At 36.9% G+C, this 17,663-nt stretch overlaps 1 protein-coding gene across 7 annotated transcripts in view; it reads left to right on the top strand.

Annotated features, from left to right (window-relative positions):
• TDRD5 (tudor domain containing 5) overlaps positions 1-17,663 on the top strand; it is an 84,115-nt gene that overhangs the window by 26,542 nt on the left and 39,910 nt on the right. For all 7 annotated transcript variants that reach the window (XM_072946027.1, XM_072946026.1, XM_072946025.1 and 4 more), the window contains exons 8-13: positions 1,253-1,461; positions 2,538-2,758; positions 4,842-5,054; positions 5,563-5,629; positions 15,710-15,910; positions 16,414-16,572. In XM_072946027.1, the coding sequence (XP_072802128.1) occupies positions 1,253-1,461; positions 2,538-2,758; positions 4,842-5,054; positions 5,563-5,629; positions 15,710-15,910; positions 16,414-16,572 (1,070 nt within the window). The remainder of the gene's footprint in view (positions 1-1,252; positions 1,462-2,537; positions 2,759-4,841; positions 5,055-5,562; positions 5,630-15,709; positions 15,911-16,413; positions 16,573-17,663) is intronic.

Raw genomic sequence — 17,663 nt, 5'->3', positions numbered from 1 at the left:
TTGATTTTTGTTTGATATGTTTGACTTAGTTTTTTTTTTTCTTTTGAAATTTTTATTGAGATTGTTGTAGATACACTTGTAGTTGTTAAGAATGAATACCAGGAGGTCCCACACACTCTTTCCTCAATTTCCTTAATGATAATGTCTTGGTTATAGTGGACAGGTTGTTTTTTTTAAACAAAATATAAATGTATCTTTGTTGATTTTTCTGATTATTAAAATAACTTTCATTCTAAAAAATTCAAATAGCTCAGATGAGTAAAAAGTTGAAAGTGAATATTTCTCATCATTTTCCTCCCACCAAAAATGCCATTAGGATTTTTATATAGCCTTCCAGGCTTTTTAAAATGTAAGTGTGAGCGTAGCTACACTTTAAAAGGGATTCTAAAAGCAATATTTGCTTGTTTAAACAATTCCAACAATGCAGAAGTGGTAACTAGTAGTAATAGTTTTAGCAGGGTTTTTTTCCTAGACCACCTCTCTGTAATTATTTACTTGTATGTATAATTTTCTTCCACAAAACAGTATTGTATAAATAGTATATAAGTCCTTGCTTTTTATACTTCATAGAGATATACTTTCATATCAGCATATATACATTTATTTCTTCCTTTTAAACTACATATAATTCTTCTATGTAATGTATTATAATTCATTTAACCAGTCTTCTATTGATGGACATGTAGAGAGTATCCATTTTTATCATTATAAAAAATATAGGGCTAAATCTTTTTGTTCCTACATCTTTGAATAGTTACTAGTTTACTTCTTTAGCAACCACCATGGTTTTCTGTCTATCTGGGGTCTTCTTTAATGTGTCAGCCTCTTTTAATCCTCATACACATGTAAATTTGAACAAAATATGTGATTTACTTGGGAATTCCCTAAAAATTAAGTCATAGTATTATGGAATATTAAGAAGTTACATATATTATACATTAAGCAACAGTGCCTGTTCACAGCTAAAGTGGAACAGGAAATAAATTGAAATCAGGATGTTGAAAAATAAAACCTTTCACCAAAGTTTAAAAAACCTTATTAGACTTATCCTCTCCCTCCCAACATAAATAAGGTAAGGTTTGTTCCCATCTGGAACTTGCCTTCTGTCTCTCTGTGCCGAAAGGTCTGCAGAGACAGGTTCGTGTCTCTCGTGTGGCATTACCTGCCCAGTGCCTGGCACGTAGAATATGCGCAGTAGCAGTTCACGGAGTATGTTAATAGCTACACAAAAGCTCCTCTGTTGTCATTTCAGATGGAGCTATTTCATCGGCCAGAAATTCATGTTTAGTTCAATCAGATGAGAAAACAGAAGCCAAAGCTGGTGTGTCCAGTCCCCCTAGAAGTTCACTGTCTACTGCTGGTATCAGGGAGACTACATGGGGCTGCCTTTCAAAAAGCCATAAAGAGCCCGAGCAGAAGATCTGCAGGAAGCCTAACCTGGTGGTGAAGCCTTTGCAGCTGGTGAGTGGGTTCTGAAAACGTGGTGCACTTCGGAGGGTTAGCGTTATGGAAAGTAACGAGTGAATGTTTCTTTAAACCAGAATCCTGTTTGAGAAAAGTCTTATTTCTGGATGTTTGATTTCTTAGAAGAGACCAGAGCTTTGGTCTGAAGTCACCTTAGGCAGCACTTCTGGTTTCTGGCCGTTTACATGACTAGCTCTCCCTGGGCTGTATGTCAGGGTTTTCACGTGGCTTTGCAGGTGTGGCAGCTGTCTCGTGGCAACGTCGCTGGTCCTCAGTAGGCTTGAAGACCCTCGAGAGCTCCGGCGGGCAGCCTGGGGGAGCGCTGTTGTGCTGCAGGCCCCAGCGCTGCTGCAGCTGGCCCGGCACCTGGCCTCGGCACCTTGTGACACACTTTCATTTTGTTTTTCTCCCTCATTATACCTCCATACATGTGTCTCCCGTTTTGTATTTTCATCTCCTATTAGTTATGTCCTCCTTCATTTATTCAGGAATGAATTGCTTATTCTTCTGCCCTTTACACCTGGACTTTTTCATGGAAGGAAAACATTGTGCGTGGAGACCCTGCTGTATTCTAGAGGGCAACAGAAAGGCCTAAAGGAAAATAATGTATTTTAGAATAAGAGTGTTTGAAAAACCCTGTTTTTGGTTGGAACACTAGTCTGAAGTTTAATCCATTCCTTAAAGTTGCCTTTGTTGGTAGGGCTGGATAGGAAGAAACTGTCTTGGGTCAGCCTAAGCATTTGAAGTACCGTGTTTTCAATTTTGCATCAGGCAGTTGTGTGACATGCTTTTAACTTTGCCTAATATCATAACACGGTACTTTTCATATCTTAATGTAGGTAAGGGTCACCCAGGGAATTTTTTAAAGGCGTAATTGCAGGCCTTGCTTCCAGGTATTCTCAATCAGTGAGTCTGGGCTAAAGCCTAAGAATTTTCTTTTTTTATAATTACCAGGTGATTCTGATAAAGGTGACTCATGAAATATACTTTAATAAACGTTTTCATAGAGTTTGAAATGTCACCCAAAGATTTATAGTGGTTTCTTAGATCTTTTTTTTTTTTTAAACTTGCAGCAAGAAGTAATGAACAAATCACAGCTCAGCTTGGCAATGGCAGATCCTGATTTCCCACCAGATGCTGTACGGGACAGGAAGTTATGCAGGCTGCCGCCACTGGACACCAGTACCCTGGTGGGGGTCTTTGTGGAGTACATCATCTCTCCCAGTCAATTCTACATCCGGATCTATAGCCGGGATTCATCAGAGTTACTTGAAGACATGATGATCGAAATGCGGTAGGAGTCTGTTGTTTTCAGTGCATTTTTCATGTATCTCATTCTGAGTCATCAGTTCTCAAACATTTTGGCCTCAGGGCTCTTAAAAATTAAGGACCGAAGAGAGCTTTTGTTTATCAACATTATCATACAGAAATTAAAACATCAGAATTTAAAAAATATTGTTTAGAAATGATAAATTCATTGATCTGAATATAAATAACGTATTTTTTGTGAAAAATAACTGTTTTGTGGAAATTGGAAGAATGCATTGTTTTACATTTTTGCAAATCTCTTTAATATCTCGCTTAATAAAGAAGAAAGTAGGATTTCAGTATCTGCTTCTGTTTTTAATTTCTTGAGATACATTGTTTTGGTGGAAGTATATGAAAACATCTGACCTCACACAGATACATGGTTGGGAAAAGGAGTATTTTGATAGCCTTTTCAGAAAACCGTGAATTCTCTTTGATAGTATACCAAAACTTGACGGCGGATAGTTTCTTAAAGTTAGTTGCAGTGTGGAATCTGAACTTTTCAAATTCTACTATATTAAAATCCGTTTTCTGCCTTTGCACCTTGAATGGATCCAGGACTGGCTATGTAATCACAGGCTTCAGTGCAAAATTCAAATGCAAGACTCTTTGCTTAAAAATTATTAAGAATTTCAAGACAGCAGTAACAGAGCATTAAAGTAAGCATAGGGACCTTTTAAGTATAGACTCAATGTGAAACTGGCCCTGAATTTTACTACTCTCTGTGGTTTTGAAACATCGTGCATTAGTCTTTTGGAAAATACTGGTTCACTGAGCTATATAGATCTTCCAAATGTTGACAGGTTTCCTCACACGATGCGTATTAAACAATCACATTTATTAATATCATCACTGATCTCGTCAGAAGAGTGTTAAGTGTTAGGAGACTGCCAAGCTCATGGTGGTGGATTCAGCATTTCCAAAATCCTAATTTTCGTTTGAAAGCTGTTGAATTTTATCATTGACGGTAAGTACTGTCAGTGTTTTCCTTGAAGTGACAGGCTCACTTCATTTTTGAGAAAGTATGTGTCAGATACCCAGGTCTGAATAAACATAGTTTGTGAGTGGACCTTTCAAGCAAAAATGATGTTCCATGAAAATAGGGTCTCTCGTTCACCTTCTGAGTAAAAATAATGCTCCACAAAGAAACACAGCTAGTTCAGTTCACAACTGAAATGCACAAGTGCTTTTCCTTAAGATGACTTCAGAAACATTTTACTTGTACTTCCATTTCTGTTAGAGAATATTGAAAAGATAGTCACTCAGTGGTTGAGATTTAATAAACTTAATTGTTGCTTTATCAAGGACATTCTTAAATGAAATTGGCCTCTTTTCTTTCTTTTTTTATTTAATGTGAATGTGTGGCAGTGACATATAAGTGGTTACTAATACAGTTTGATGCCACTGCCTTGATTTAGCAGAGGCACCTGGAGTTTTACACACACTTCCTTCTACACCATCAATGCAAATGTTAACACAGTGAAAAGGGGAAAAAAAATCACTGTTTTCATTTTAATACTAAAATGTTAAAATAGCTTTGATCTTAATGAACTTTTTAAAAGGGTATCAGGGTCCCAGGGTTTGTGAACTTCCCTTGGAGAACTGCTGCTCTAAATTACCTTTTCTCTACTGAAACCTGATGTCCTTTGTTAGTAAACATCGTATAAAATGTTTACATTTTCAGTCGCTTTAGATTATTCATGAATAACAATATCTGATTTTTACATTGATATCACATGTAAGACTATTTTACATCTCTCCAAAAGCATTCCATGTTTTTTCCTAAGTTAACCACATTGTATACTCATCTCCCACCCAAGAACACCTGGCATAATGTTACATAATCATCTCTTAGTAAGTTTGTATTTGAAGAAGTTTGTTGATAAAGGGAAGGGATTTGGATAAAAAAATTAATTGGTATTCATAATAAGCACTACCAGATCAGAAAAAGAGAGGATTTTCCCCCCCTTGCTTTGTGCCAAGACTGTCCTGCTTTTGACGATACGTCAGTAAAAGTGGTCTTTGATCTTCCACCCTCTGCGGGTTTCTCTGTGTGATGATTTCCACAGGCGCTGCTATTCGAATCAGCTGGTCTCTGATCGATACACCATGCCCGAGCATTTTATCCAGCCGGGGCATCTCTGCTGTGTAAGGATTTCTGAGGATAAGTGGTGGTATCGGGTTGTTATCCATCGAGTTCTTGGGAAGCAGGAGGTTGAAGTGTTCTACCCAGACTTCGGAAATATTGGAACTGTTCGGACGTCCTCCCTGAGGTTCCTCAAGTGAGTCAGTGAGTTTAATGAGGACCGCTGAAGCCCTGCGGGGTTAGGGTCTCTCTTCCTTTTCTCCTGCTTCCCTCCCTCCATCCTACCTGCTTTCCACCCCTCTTCCTTCTTAGTGCAGGGCTGGCAAATGATCATTTAGTTTCATAGCTGGATTATAATCTCTTGGTCTTCTTTCACATGGCTGTGAATCTGAATGGACCATGAGAATAAATTTCAGTCTCTTATTAAGACAGTAATTCTTTGGCTCATGCTGAGAGGTGCGTTTGTAGGCATAAAGGTTGGGCTGTTCCTGTCTGTATTTTAATTGCATGGTTTTCAAAGATGATTATGTTCTACAGTTTCATTTCTCTGATTGCTATAAAGTGTAAGACATTAATTTTCAAATGCATGACTAAAATGATCTGAAATGGTGTGAAAAGCTTAAATCAAGAAATGGATAAGAGATTCCATAAAGTGCAGTTTTAAAGTATGATTAGATATTTATATATATGATCATCTGTTGCAGGTGCTGCTACACAAAGCTTCCAGCTCAGGCTATCCCTTGTTCTTTGGCTTGGGTGAGACCAGTGGAGGTATGTTTGCTTGTTTTCCATTTAAACATTTGATGCCAAGAACAATTGTAGGTTCTCAGGATAGAAAAATAAAACATGGAATGAGCCCTCAAAGAAGTCATTGTAGATAGTATGGAAGATAGGCCTGTAGAGAAAAATAATTGTACTGTGTTGTATTTGCTAAAGAATTTTACAGCGTATGATCAAGGTGCAGAAGGAGGAGTGCTCATCTCTGTTCTGGGTAATCAGAGAAGATCCCGTAACAGAGGTGGTGTTTGCACGACACTTTGAAGGAAAATTAGCACTATAACTGGACCGACAAGAGAAGGACATTCCAGTCAAAGGGAGCGTAGCATGAAATATCTGAAATTTGAGGAATTTTAAGTGATTCTGTTTGGCTACGTAGTAGAAAATGAGCTGGAATTGGTGCATGGCAAATGATGTCAGAGAAATAGATAGAAAATTAAGGGGAGACCCTTACCCATGTTCAGGAATCTGGAGGCTGTCCTGTAAATGCTAGGGTACATCTAAAGGGTGTTCATGGGAATCAGATATGTGTCTTGTAAAGAGTTACCCAGTGACATCATTGTGGGAGATGATGGAGTGGGGTGAGCAGGAGGCATTTTCACCCATATAGATACATTTGTCTATGTAGTTAAAATGATGTACCTAATTTTATGTTTTTTTCCCTTTGAACTCTTAAGTATACATGCCATACACATTTATTATATCATATTTGTCTGTTTAACCTAAATAACTCATCAGTTGCTTACATATTCATGGGTTATTCCTTTACATTTTAAAAATCTGAACAACAAAATAAAGAGGAAAGAAGAAGAAAAAGCAATCTGTGATTCTACCAATCAGGTGCATTCAGTTTAGGAATTTGCTGAGTTTCTTTCAGTTTAGTTTATTGGATATTGGGGATAAGGGTTTTGTAGTGTTTTCAGGATTACATAAGATAGTAATCATATTGTTTTACATTCCAATTTTCCACTCAGTATTATAGCATAAATACATTTATATGTGATAGTTTTCAATTTAAATAGATTTCATAGTAATCTATTAGGTAAATATGCATTATAGCCTATTTAACTGTCCCTATATTGCTAGACTGGTTCAGTCTGCCTCTTATTTTTGAGTATTATAAATAATATATGCCAAGTATGGTTTCCATCTGGAAGCTCAGGGCTAAATTTGTGACTCACTCATAGCCCATATCCATGACTTTCATGTCGGCCAAATGGCTTCCATTTTTTATTCTTTTCTTTTCTTTTTTAAATTAAAGTACAGTCAATTATAATGTGTCAGTTTCTGGTGTACAGCACAATGTCCCAGTCATGCATATACATACATATATTCCTTTTCATATTCTTTTTCATTAAAGGTTATTATAAGGTAGTGAATATAGTTCACTGTGCTATACAGAAGAAATTTGGGTTTTTTAGAATCTATTTTTTTATATAGTGGCTAACATTTGCAAATCTCAAACTCCCAGATCTATCCCTTCCCACTCCCTTTTCCCTGGTGGCCATAAGATTGTTTACTATGTCTGCAAGCCTGTTTCTGTTTTGTAGATGAGTTCATTAGTGTCCTCTCTTTTCCTTTTTTTTAGATTCTACATATGAGTGATACACGGTAGTTTTCTTTCTCTTTCTCGCTTACTTCACTTAGAATGATGATCTCTGGGTTCATCCATGTTACTGCAAATGGCATTATTTTATTCTTTGTAAGGGCTGAGCACTATTCCATTGTATAAATATACCACATCTTCTTTATCCAGTCCTTTGTCAGTGGACATTTAGGATGTTTCCATGTCTTGGCTACTGTATAAAGTGCTGCTATGGACATTGGGGTGCATGTATCTTTTCGAATTAGATTGCCTTCTGGATGTATACCCAGGAGTGGGATTGCTAGATCGTATAGTAACTCTATTTTTACTTTTTGGAGCAATCTCCATACAGTTTTCCATAGTGGCTGCACCAAACTACATTCCCACCAGCAGTGTAGGAGAGTTCCCTTTTTCCACAGCCTCTCCAGCATTTATCGTTAGTGGACTTTTGAATGATGGTCTTTCTGACTGGTGTGTGGTGATACCTCATTGTAGTTTTGATTTGCATTTCTCTGATAATTAGTGATGTTGAGCATTTTCATGTGCCTTTTGGCCATTTATATGTCTTTGGTTGTCTTTATTTTCTTAGTCCCTTCCTAAACTGCTTCTGGCCTTAGGGTTTTTGCCTGTCCTGATCACTGAAATAGCTTATTCAAGGGATCCTCATAGTTGGCTCCTTCTTGTCATTCAGATTTAAGCCCAACTGTTATTTCCCCAAGAAGGACTTCCGTGACTAGCCAATTTAAAGTGCACCCTTCCTCTTCAGTCCTTCATTGTCACTTTGTTTTATCTTCATAACACTATGTTATCTTCTTAACACTTCATAAGAGTATTAATTATTTGTTCACATACAACATTGAAAATTCCTAAGACTAGGAATATCGTCTGTCTTGTTTACCACTGTACCTCCAGTGCCTGTAGGTGCTCACTAAACTTCTTTAACCAATGAATGTATCTCACTTTATTTCTGTTTTTTTTTTCTGGTTTCAGAAATAGTGAATGCATTTGGTAATGGCCAAGTAGCAACAGAGTGGCACGGTGGGACTAATAACTCATATACAAAGTCCACAGCAGGCAGAAAAACAGAGGTCTACCCTTGGAAGTCAAACTGCAGTAGAAAAGATCAAGAGTTTTTCCACTTCTTTTCTGAGGTCACTCCCCAGTCTGTAGGCTTGCTGACTTGAAGAGTTAGGGGAAATTGTTTGGGACTGATGGAACAGATTACTTAGGGGGTAATCTTAAAAGGAGGGAGCCACAGAATGAGTGCATTCCAAAATCAGTGTTCGGATGCAGTCTGCTCACATCCTTAGATGACAACCAAACTTTGTAAGCACTGGAGAGAACCCAGTGGCCCTAGTGGAAAATCACTGGCTTACTTACTCTTTCTTTTTCTTACCTTACATGCCTTATTTTGAAGAAATTTTTAAATCATTCCACTATGTTATTTCAGTGATTAGGAAATGCAACATGTATATGTAGCAATGCAAGGACATTAGAACACCAACTTCTTTAGTGTCCTCTTCTGATCTATTTTTGTTTTGTCATTAATGTAACTGTTTTTAACCCCTCAAGAAAATAACTGCATTAGATAAGAATAATATCCGTTTAGATTTAGTTACATATTTCTCAGTTTCTTTTTTTTAACATTTTTTATTGATTTATAGTCATTTTACAACGTTGTGTCAAATTCCAGTGTTCAGCACAATTTTTCAGTTATACATAAACATATATATATTCATTGTCACATTTTTTTCTCTGTGAGCTACCATAAGATTTTGTGTATATTTCCCTGTGCTATACAGTATAATCTTGTTTATCTATTGTACAATTTTGAAATCTAGTCTATCCCTTCCCACCTTCCGCCCCCTTGGCAACCACAAGTTTGTATCCTGTGTCTATGAGTCTGTTTCTGTTTTGTATTTACACTTTGTTTTTTTGTTGTTGTTGTTTTTGTTTTTGTTTTTTAGATTCCGCATATGAGCGATCTCATATGGTATTTTTCTTTCTCTTTCTGGCTTACTTCACTTACAATGACATTCTCCAGGAGCAACCATGTTGCTGCAAATGGTGTTATGTTGTCGGTTTTTATGGCTGAATAGTATTCCATTGTTATGGCTGAATAGTATTCCATTGTATAAATGTACCACATCTTCTTTATCCAGTCACCTGTTGATGGACATTTAGGCTGTTTCCATGTTTTGGCTATTGTAAATAGTGCTGCTATGAACATTGGGGTGCAGGTGTCATCTTGAAGTAGGGTTCCTTCTGGATATAAGCCCAGGAGTGGGATTCCTGGGTCATACGGTAAGTCTATTCCTAGTCTTTTGAGGAATCTCCACGCTGTTTTCCATAGTGGCTGCACCAAACTGCATTCCCACCAGCAGTGTAGGAGGGTTCCTCTTTCTCCACAGCCTCTCCAGCATTTGTCATTTGTAGATTTTTGAATGACGGCCATTCTGACTGGTGTGAGGTGATACCTCATTGTAGTTTTGATTTGCATTTCTCTCATAATTAGTGATACTGAACATTTTTTCATGTGTCTATTGATCATTTGTATGTCTTCCTTGGAGAATTGCTTGTTTAGGTCTTCTGCCCATTTTTGGATTGGGTTGTTTATTTTTTCTTATTGAGTTGTATGAGCTGCTTATATATTCTGGAGATCAAGCCTTTGATTTGATGCAGTCCCTATCAAATTACCCAGGACATATTTCACAGAACTAGGACAAATCATAATAAAATTTATATGGAACCATCAAAGACCTAGAATTGCCAAACCATTACTGAAGAGAAAGAAAGAGGCTGGAGGAATAACTCTCCCAGACTTCAGACAATACTGTAGGGCTACAGTCATCAAAACAGCATGGTATCGGTACAAAAACAGACATATAGACCAATGGAACAGAATAGAGAGCCCAGAAATGAACCCACAAACTTTTGGTCAACTAATCTTAGACCAAGGAGGCAAGAATATACAATGGAATAAAGACAGTCTCTTCAGCAAATGGTGTTGGGAAAACTGTACAACAGCATGTGAAACAATGAAGCTAGAACACTCCCTTACACCATACACAAAAATCAACTCAAAATGGATCAAAGACTTAACATAAGACAAGATACAATAAACCTCCTAGAGGAAAACATAGGCAAAATGTTATCTGACATACATCTCAAAAATTTTCTCCTAGAAGAAATAAAAGCAAGAATAAACAATGGGACCTAATGAAACTTACAAGCTTCTGCACAGCAAAGGAAACCATAAGGAAAACAAAAAGGCAACCTACGGAATGGGAGAAAATTTTTGCAAATGATTTCTCAGTTTCTTATCTCTGGATTCTTGCTGCTCAAATCCTCTGGGAACATTTTCTTTCTCTTTGAACTGTATCTTTTTTTTTTTTTGAAAATAGAAAATGAGTTTATTAGATTATGCTGCCATAGACAACAGTGGGCCACATAGAGGAGAGGTCCCTGTGGGAGCCTGAACTATGTGTTCAGAATTTCATGTTTCCTGATGGCAAACTTAGTTATGTTCACCTGAAAATACTTTGCACTTACTCTTGAAAAACATATTCAGTCGGTATAGAATTCTAGATTGGTAGTTAATGTCTTCAGCACACAAAATGTATCATTACACTGGCTTCTGATTTCCGTTATCTTATTTAAGTCAGATGTCCCTCTAATGCATGTTCCTTTGAAGACAATGTCCTTTTTGTCTGTAGCTGTTTTTAAGATTCTGTATTTGTCGCTTGTGTTCTTTAGCTTTTTATTTTTTAAGTGGGACAGATCGTTATTTTATAGATGTTTGCTGTCTGTATAGAAGAAAGATCTCTTCAGTAATCCAGGGTATTTTTTTCAGAGGATAGTATGCTTTTAACCTTTTCAGGACTATGTTAAAACGGTCTGCTAATGAAATTGAAACTTGTATATTTACTCTTTAGGAAACAAAATTACTATTGATTTATAACATTAGATAAGTTTCATATATTGAACATTGTGTTTCTACTGTACACCCTACCATGTACTCACTACCTCAAATTTATTTTCCATCTGTAACCATACACTTGACCCCTTTTTCCCAATTCCCCACCCCTTCTCCTCTGGTAACCACTAGTCTGTTCTCCATACCTATGTATTTGTTTTTGTTTGGTTTGTTCATTATTTTATTTTTGTCTGTTAGTTTTTTATATTTCACGTAAGTCAAATCATACGGCATTTGTTTTTCTCCGTCTGACTTACTTTACTTAGCAGAAAATGCTTGAGGTCCATCCATGTTGTTACAAATGGCAAGACATCATCTTTGTCTTATAGCTGAGCAGTATTCCATTGTATACACACATCTTATTTATTCATTCCTCTGTTGATGGGCACTTGGGTTGTTTCCATATCTTGGCTATTGTAAATAATGCCACAAAACATGGGAGTGCAGATACCTTTTCAGATGAGTGTTTTCATATTCTTTGAATAAATGCCTGGAAGAGGGATAGCTGGATCATTTGGCAGTTCTATTCTTAATTTTTTTTTTGAGGAATCTCCAAATTTAATGAAACGTAGCAAAGCACGGATAAAAAAGAAGTGCAAAGAACCACAAAGTAGGATAAACAAGAATAAATCCACATATAAACATACTAGAACTGAAGAAAATGGTTTTAGACTTCAGAAACATGGTAGAGGAGAAGAAACTACCATTGTCTCTCCCCTTCAATCTGCATTCAGTAAAGCGTCCACAAGTTAACAAAGGTGTCTCAACACAACAGGACACTTCTTCCACAGTGGCTTCATCAGTGTACATCCCCACCAACACTGCATATGAGGGTTCCATTTTCTCCACACCCTCACCAATACTTATTATTTCTTGCCTTATTGGTAATAGCCATTCTGACAGGTGTGAGGTGCTATCTTATCATGGTTTTGTTGTGCATTTCCTGTTAGTGATGTTGAACACCTTTTCATGTTCCTGTTGGCCATATGTATGTCTTCATTGGAAAAATGTCTATTCGTTCCTTTGTGCATTTTTTAACAAGATTGTTTGTTTTTGTTGTTTTTGTATGTTTTGGATATTAACCCCTTATCAAATATATCATTTGCAAATCTCTTCTCTCATTTGATAGATTGTCTTTTCATTTTATTGATGGCTTCCTTTGCTGTGCAAAAGCTTTTTAGTTTGATATAGTTCTATTTGTTTATTTCTGATTTTTTTCCCATTGCCTGAAGAGACATATAGAGAGAGATTGCTAAGGCTGATGTCATAGGTCATACTGCCTATTTTTCTTCTAGGATTTTAATGGTTTTAGGCCTCACATTCAAGTCTTTAGTCCATTTCAAGTTAATTTTTGTGTATGGTGTGAGATAGTGGTCTAGTTTCATTTTTCCGCCTGTGTCTATCTAGTCTTCCCAACACTATGTACTGAGGAGACCATCCTTTCTCCATTGTATGTTCTTTGCTCCTTTGTTGTAAGTTAGTTGTCCGTATGTGTGTGGCTTGCTTTCTGGCTCTCATTTCTGTTCCATTGATCTATGTGTTTGCTTTTCTGCCAGGACTAAGGTGTTTCGATTACTGTAGATTTGTAGTATAGTTTGAAATTAGGGAGTGTGATGCCTCCCTTTAGCTTTGTTCTTTTTACTCAAGATTGATTTGGCTATTCAGGATCTTTTGTGATCCCATATGAATTTTAGGATTTTTTGTTCTATTTTTGTGAAAAACATCCTTGGGATTTTGATAGCGTAATGGAGTTCCTGTGTAGGTTCCTTTTTTCCCTAGCTGTCTTTAAAATACTGCCATTGACTGTAGACAGTTTTAATATTATGTCTTGGAGAATGTCTTTGCGTAGAGGTAACCAGGTATTCTCTTAGCTTCACAGGCTTCTATATCCAGTTCTTTCCCCAGGTTTGTATTATTTCTCTAAGTAATCTCTCTGCTCTCTTCTCCTTCTCTTCTTCTTCTGGGATACTATTATTCTAATGTTGCATGCACTAAAAGAGCTGGATGGCTCTTGTAGGATTTCCTCAGTTTTTGAATACCTTATTTCTCTTGTCTCTTCTACTTGTATCACTTCTAGATTTCTGTCTTCAGGATCACTAATTCTCTCTTCAGTGTGATCACTTTATTCCCAATGCTTTCTACCGCATTCTTTATCTCATTTATGGAGTTCTTTAGTTCCGAATTTCTGTTTTGTTCTTTTTTAGAGTTTTAATCTCTTTGCTAAAGTATTCCTTCTGTTCATTAATTTCATTTCTGAGCTCAATAAACTGCCTTTTTCTTTTAGTTCATTGAGTTTCTTCTTGACAGCTGTTTTGAATTCTTCATCAGTTGAATCACAATATTCTGTGACTTCATTTGGTTTCTGGAGAATTGTCATTTTCTTTTTTGTGGTGTTACTGTGGTTCTTCATGTTGTTTGATGATGAATTATTTCTCTGCTGGTAGATTTGATTTTAAATGACAGGTTAGGAGTTAAAATTCCTTTATTTCATTTTCTGGCAGGTGGTACCATCATGCAAGTTTTTGGTTTCCCTTACCTGAGCTGCCTCTGGTTATATTTGAGGGTGGCACTTTCCAGCCTCCACCTTCTCTGTAAGAGGTGTGGCTCTGTGCCTTCATTGTTGCTTTTTGTGCCACCAGGGTCACAGCTGCCTACTTCTGCCAGGGCTGCTGTCATCACCAGGTTAGTGGGCTCTTTCCTTGTGCCTGGGATCCCCTGAGACAGGCTCTGCTGTGAGGGGAGGAGGAGGAAGGTGGGCAGGCCCGTGTCATGGGTGCCTCAGAGGCTGGAGGACACAGAGAGAGGCCCCACTGCTGCCGCTGCCTGCTTACTTGTGGCCAGATGTGGTCAGGTGGCCAGAGTTGTATGCACCGCCTTTCCTGCTGCTGCTGGGTGCTCTGAAGCTGTGGGCTCTGCTGGCTCAGTCAGAGGTCTGGGGTCACGGGCACTGACTGCTGCTTGCTCGTCCCCTCTTTGTGTTCCAGCCCCTCCACCGTTGGATGAACAGATGTGTGGAATTCTCCAGTGTCCTGTTGTGTTGAGACACCTTTGTTAACTTGTGGACGCTTTACTGAATGCAGATTGAAGGGGAGAGACAATGGTAGTTTCTTCTCCTCTACCATGTTTCTGAAGTCTAAAACCATTTTCTTCAGTTCTAGTATGTTTATATGTGGATTTATTCTTGTTTATCCTACTTTGTGGTTCTTTGGACTTCTTTTTTATCCATGCTCTGCTACTTTTCATTAAATTTGGCTGATTCCTAGCCATTATCTCTTCAATCATTGTCTCTACTCCATATTTACAGTTATATTCTCTCTGTTTCTGCCTCTCTTTTTCTGGGACCAAAATTAAAAGTGTGTTAAACCTTCTCAACTTACCTTTCATATCTTCTGCTTTACTGATTTATTCTTTAATTCTATTAATCTATTAGGTTTTAAAATTTTGGTTATTATATTTTCACTTTCTAAAAGTTCTCTTGGTTTTTTAATTCTGATAGATCAATTTGTAATGGATTGCAGATCTCTGCAGAAGCTTTCAAATTAATGTCGTTTCTTTGTTTTTACTTTAAGTGTAAAACTTATAATTCATCTAGAAATTCAGATATCTAAAGTTTTTGAAGTTTTGTTTTAATTATGTTGTTTCTCTTTGTTCTTGTGATTCATTGCTGCTTTATATGTTTTTTATCTTTGCCTATATATACTGCTCATTGACTTTAAAAAAAATTTTGTAAGAATGGTTGAATACAGATTGAGATTGCCTACCTCCAAAGAGATACACTTTAGCTCCTGCCAGGTACCTGGGAATACAATCAGTGTGGAACCATGTTAATTTAAATGAACAACTTGAGGATTTGCGTACCACCCAGGTGATGGGAAAATTGAGGTGCAAATCCATGTGAAGGCTGATTTACTTCTTCCCCCTTATCTTGAGTGTGCGCCCCCAGGGACTCAGCTTAGTAAAGGGAAGTTCTCCTCTCTACTCCCTATCATGGCTGGACACTTTGATTTCTGTCCTCTTTGACCTGTGAGACCATCAAAACCAACGTTTAAATTTGCCTGGATTTTCAGATACCCTTAAGGCAAAAATAGTCCCACTTTCCCTTTAATTTTGGCCAGATAATTTGTTACTCTTTTGTCAGTTCTTCGATGCTTTTTAGACATTTTAAAAATACCTTATCTAGAATTTTTAGTTATTTCTGTGGAAGCGTTGGTCCAATAATCTAACTGAACCATTTCTTAACATGAAAGGTTTTCACCACATAAAAATAAATTTTTTCCGTAATCCCATTTTCATCATTTTTCTTTTTTTTCCTTCTTCCTTATATCATTTTCCCCTTGTTTTGACTCTTCTTATCCCCAAATCATGAATATCCTCAAGTGTATTATTCTAGTACTTTCATGGTTTTATTTTTCCACTAAAATTTCTAGTTAATTAGGAATTCATTTTTGTATATGTTTTATATAATTCATGTTTGAATCTGTTGTCTGAATCTCGTATCTCAATTATATTTCAGGAACACTGGACATCCAGAGCTATTTTGCAGTTCCAGAAGTTGTGTGGTTTGAAGCCATTAGTGGGGGTAGTGGATGAATATGTTGATGGAATCCTTAATATTTTTCTGTGTGATACATCCTCAAATGAAGACATCTATTTCCATCACGTCCTAAGAACAGAGGGCCACGCCATTGTATGCCGAGAAAATGTCCCTTCTAAGGTGGAGCAGTCTGGATGTATTTTGTAATGTGTTCTATTTAATCTCAATACTTCAGGGTATAAGACAATTTAATATGGAAAGTTATTGGATTTATTCTTTAATCTTGGAGACATCTGTGAGATTCCTGCCTCCTTAATTCAGAGCACTTTCTTAATTTTCAGATGACCACAAAACACTACATTTGGCTTATTGTCCTTCAGAATGTGAATTCTTTTTCCTTGAATAATTGAGGATTCTACCTATCAAGAATTTAATTCTCTGAGGTTTTCTTAGACAGGAGCAAGACTCTCTTATTTTGCAATTACTCATGGTAACGTCTGCATCACCATTCATGTTGATGCTGATCATTTTTGTGGCTAGGCAAAGCTATCAATATGGAAAAAATTCTGACTATTAAATTTTAGAAGATAGTACATTTCCCACAACATTTGAAAATTATGAAGTGCTAACTTTTTCACTTTTTCTCTGAGAAACTAAACTTTTCCCTTTTTTTTTTAATCCAGGGTTTCAGAGACCTCAACCCTTTAGCTTTATACACTAAATCCAGTGCAGGGCCCGAGGACATTGTCCTGACAGAACTGGGCTGTCCTTCCCAGCAGCACTATTTTAATGAAGACCGAGAGATAAGTCCGCCATCAAAAGAGAGTGAATTATATACCCTGGTAAGAGATTTCTGGAAATATTATTATAATTCTTTATATTATTGTTAATATTTAATGAGTATTTACTATACGCCAAACACTGTAAAAGCACTTGAAATATATCATTTAATACTCAGAACATCCCTGTGACATAGGGACCACAGTTATCCCTATTTAATAGATGTGGAAACTGGGGCATCTCAAACCTAGGAAAGTTTGGAAACTACGCGGTCATCTTCAGAGTTACCTTGTCTCTCATTATTTGCTGGTTTGAACCTTTGCTTCAGTCGTGCTGCTCCCTGCACGATTTCTCACACAATGAATTCTGCTGCTGCCTTGGGGCAGTTGTGGCCCCGCCTACACCGACCCACTTGCTGTTTTTCTCATCAGATTCTTCTTCACATGTTCATGTCATTTCTTGCTTTCTCTATAAACCTTTTGGCAACTCTTACCCACAGTAATAACAATAATATTACTATTATGTATTATTCCATCCCACAATAATAATAATAATAAAAAAACAACACTAACAGTGACACTGAACTCGTACCGTATGGTAGGCACTGTCCTAATGACTTACTTGCATGTACTAGTTAATTTAATCTTCAGAACTAATTTACCAGGTTGGTGCTTCATATCCCCATTTTAGATAGAAGTAAAGTGAAGCATATTAGTAAGTAATAAGTGGAATGATTTTTCAACAAATAAATAAACAGACATGTCCTCTGAGTCACATGTTCCTCACGGTTACAAGTACTGGGCTAAGAATGTAGGTCGCATTCATTTTGAGAGCCAAGAATTTATCTTTTTGGACACAAGGCTTTTTACTTTGAATAAAATGTGAAAATAGTATTTCGTGTAAGTATGTTTTATATACCTGACTTTTAAAATTATAGCGATGATTTTTTTTAGTAGACATTTACTAATTATTAGAAAAGATAAGAAAGGCCATTTGACTACTGGGAGATTAACCTACTCTGAAAAATACGTATGAATGTTTAGTGCTGCATGTTTAAATTGATATCAACATTTTAGTTTCGTAGTTTAAAATTAGTTAAAATTAATTGAACTTGTTTAGTCCCTGAAACTTTCTGAAGCCTAAGTTTTTTTAG

This window comes from Vicugna pacos, chromosome 21, assembly GCF_048564905.1.
Source record: "Vicugna pacos chromosome 21, VicPac4, whole genome shotgun sequence".
In the NCBI taxonomy this organism is placed as follows: Eukaryota; Metazoa; Chordata; class Mammalia; order Artiodactyla; family Camelidae; genus Vicugna; species Vicugna pacos.
This window is presented reverse-complemented; position numbering and strand designations above follow the sequence as displayed.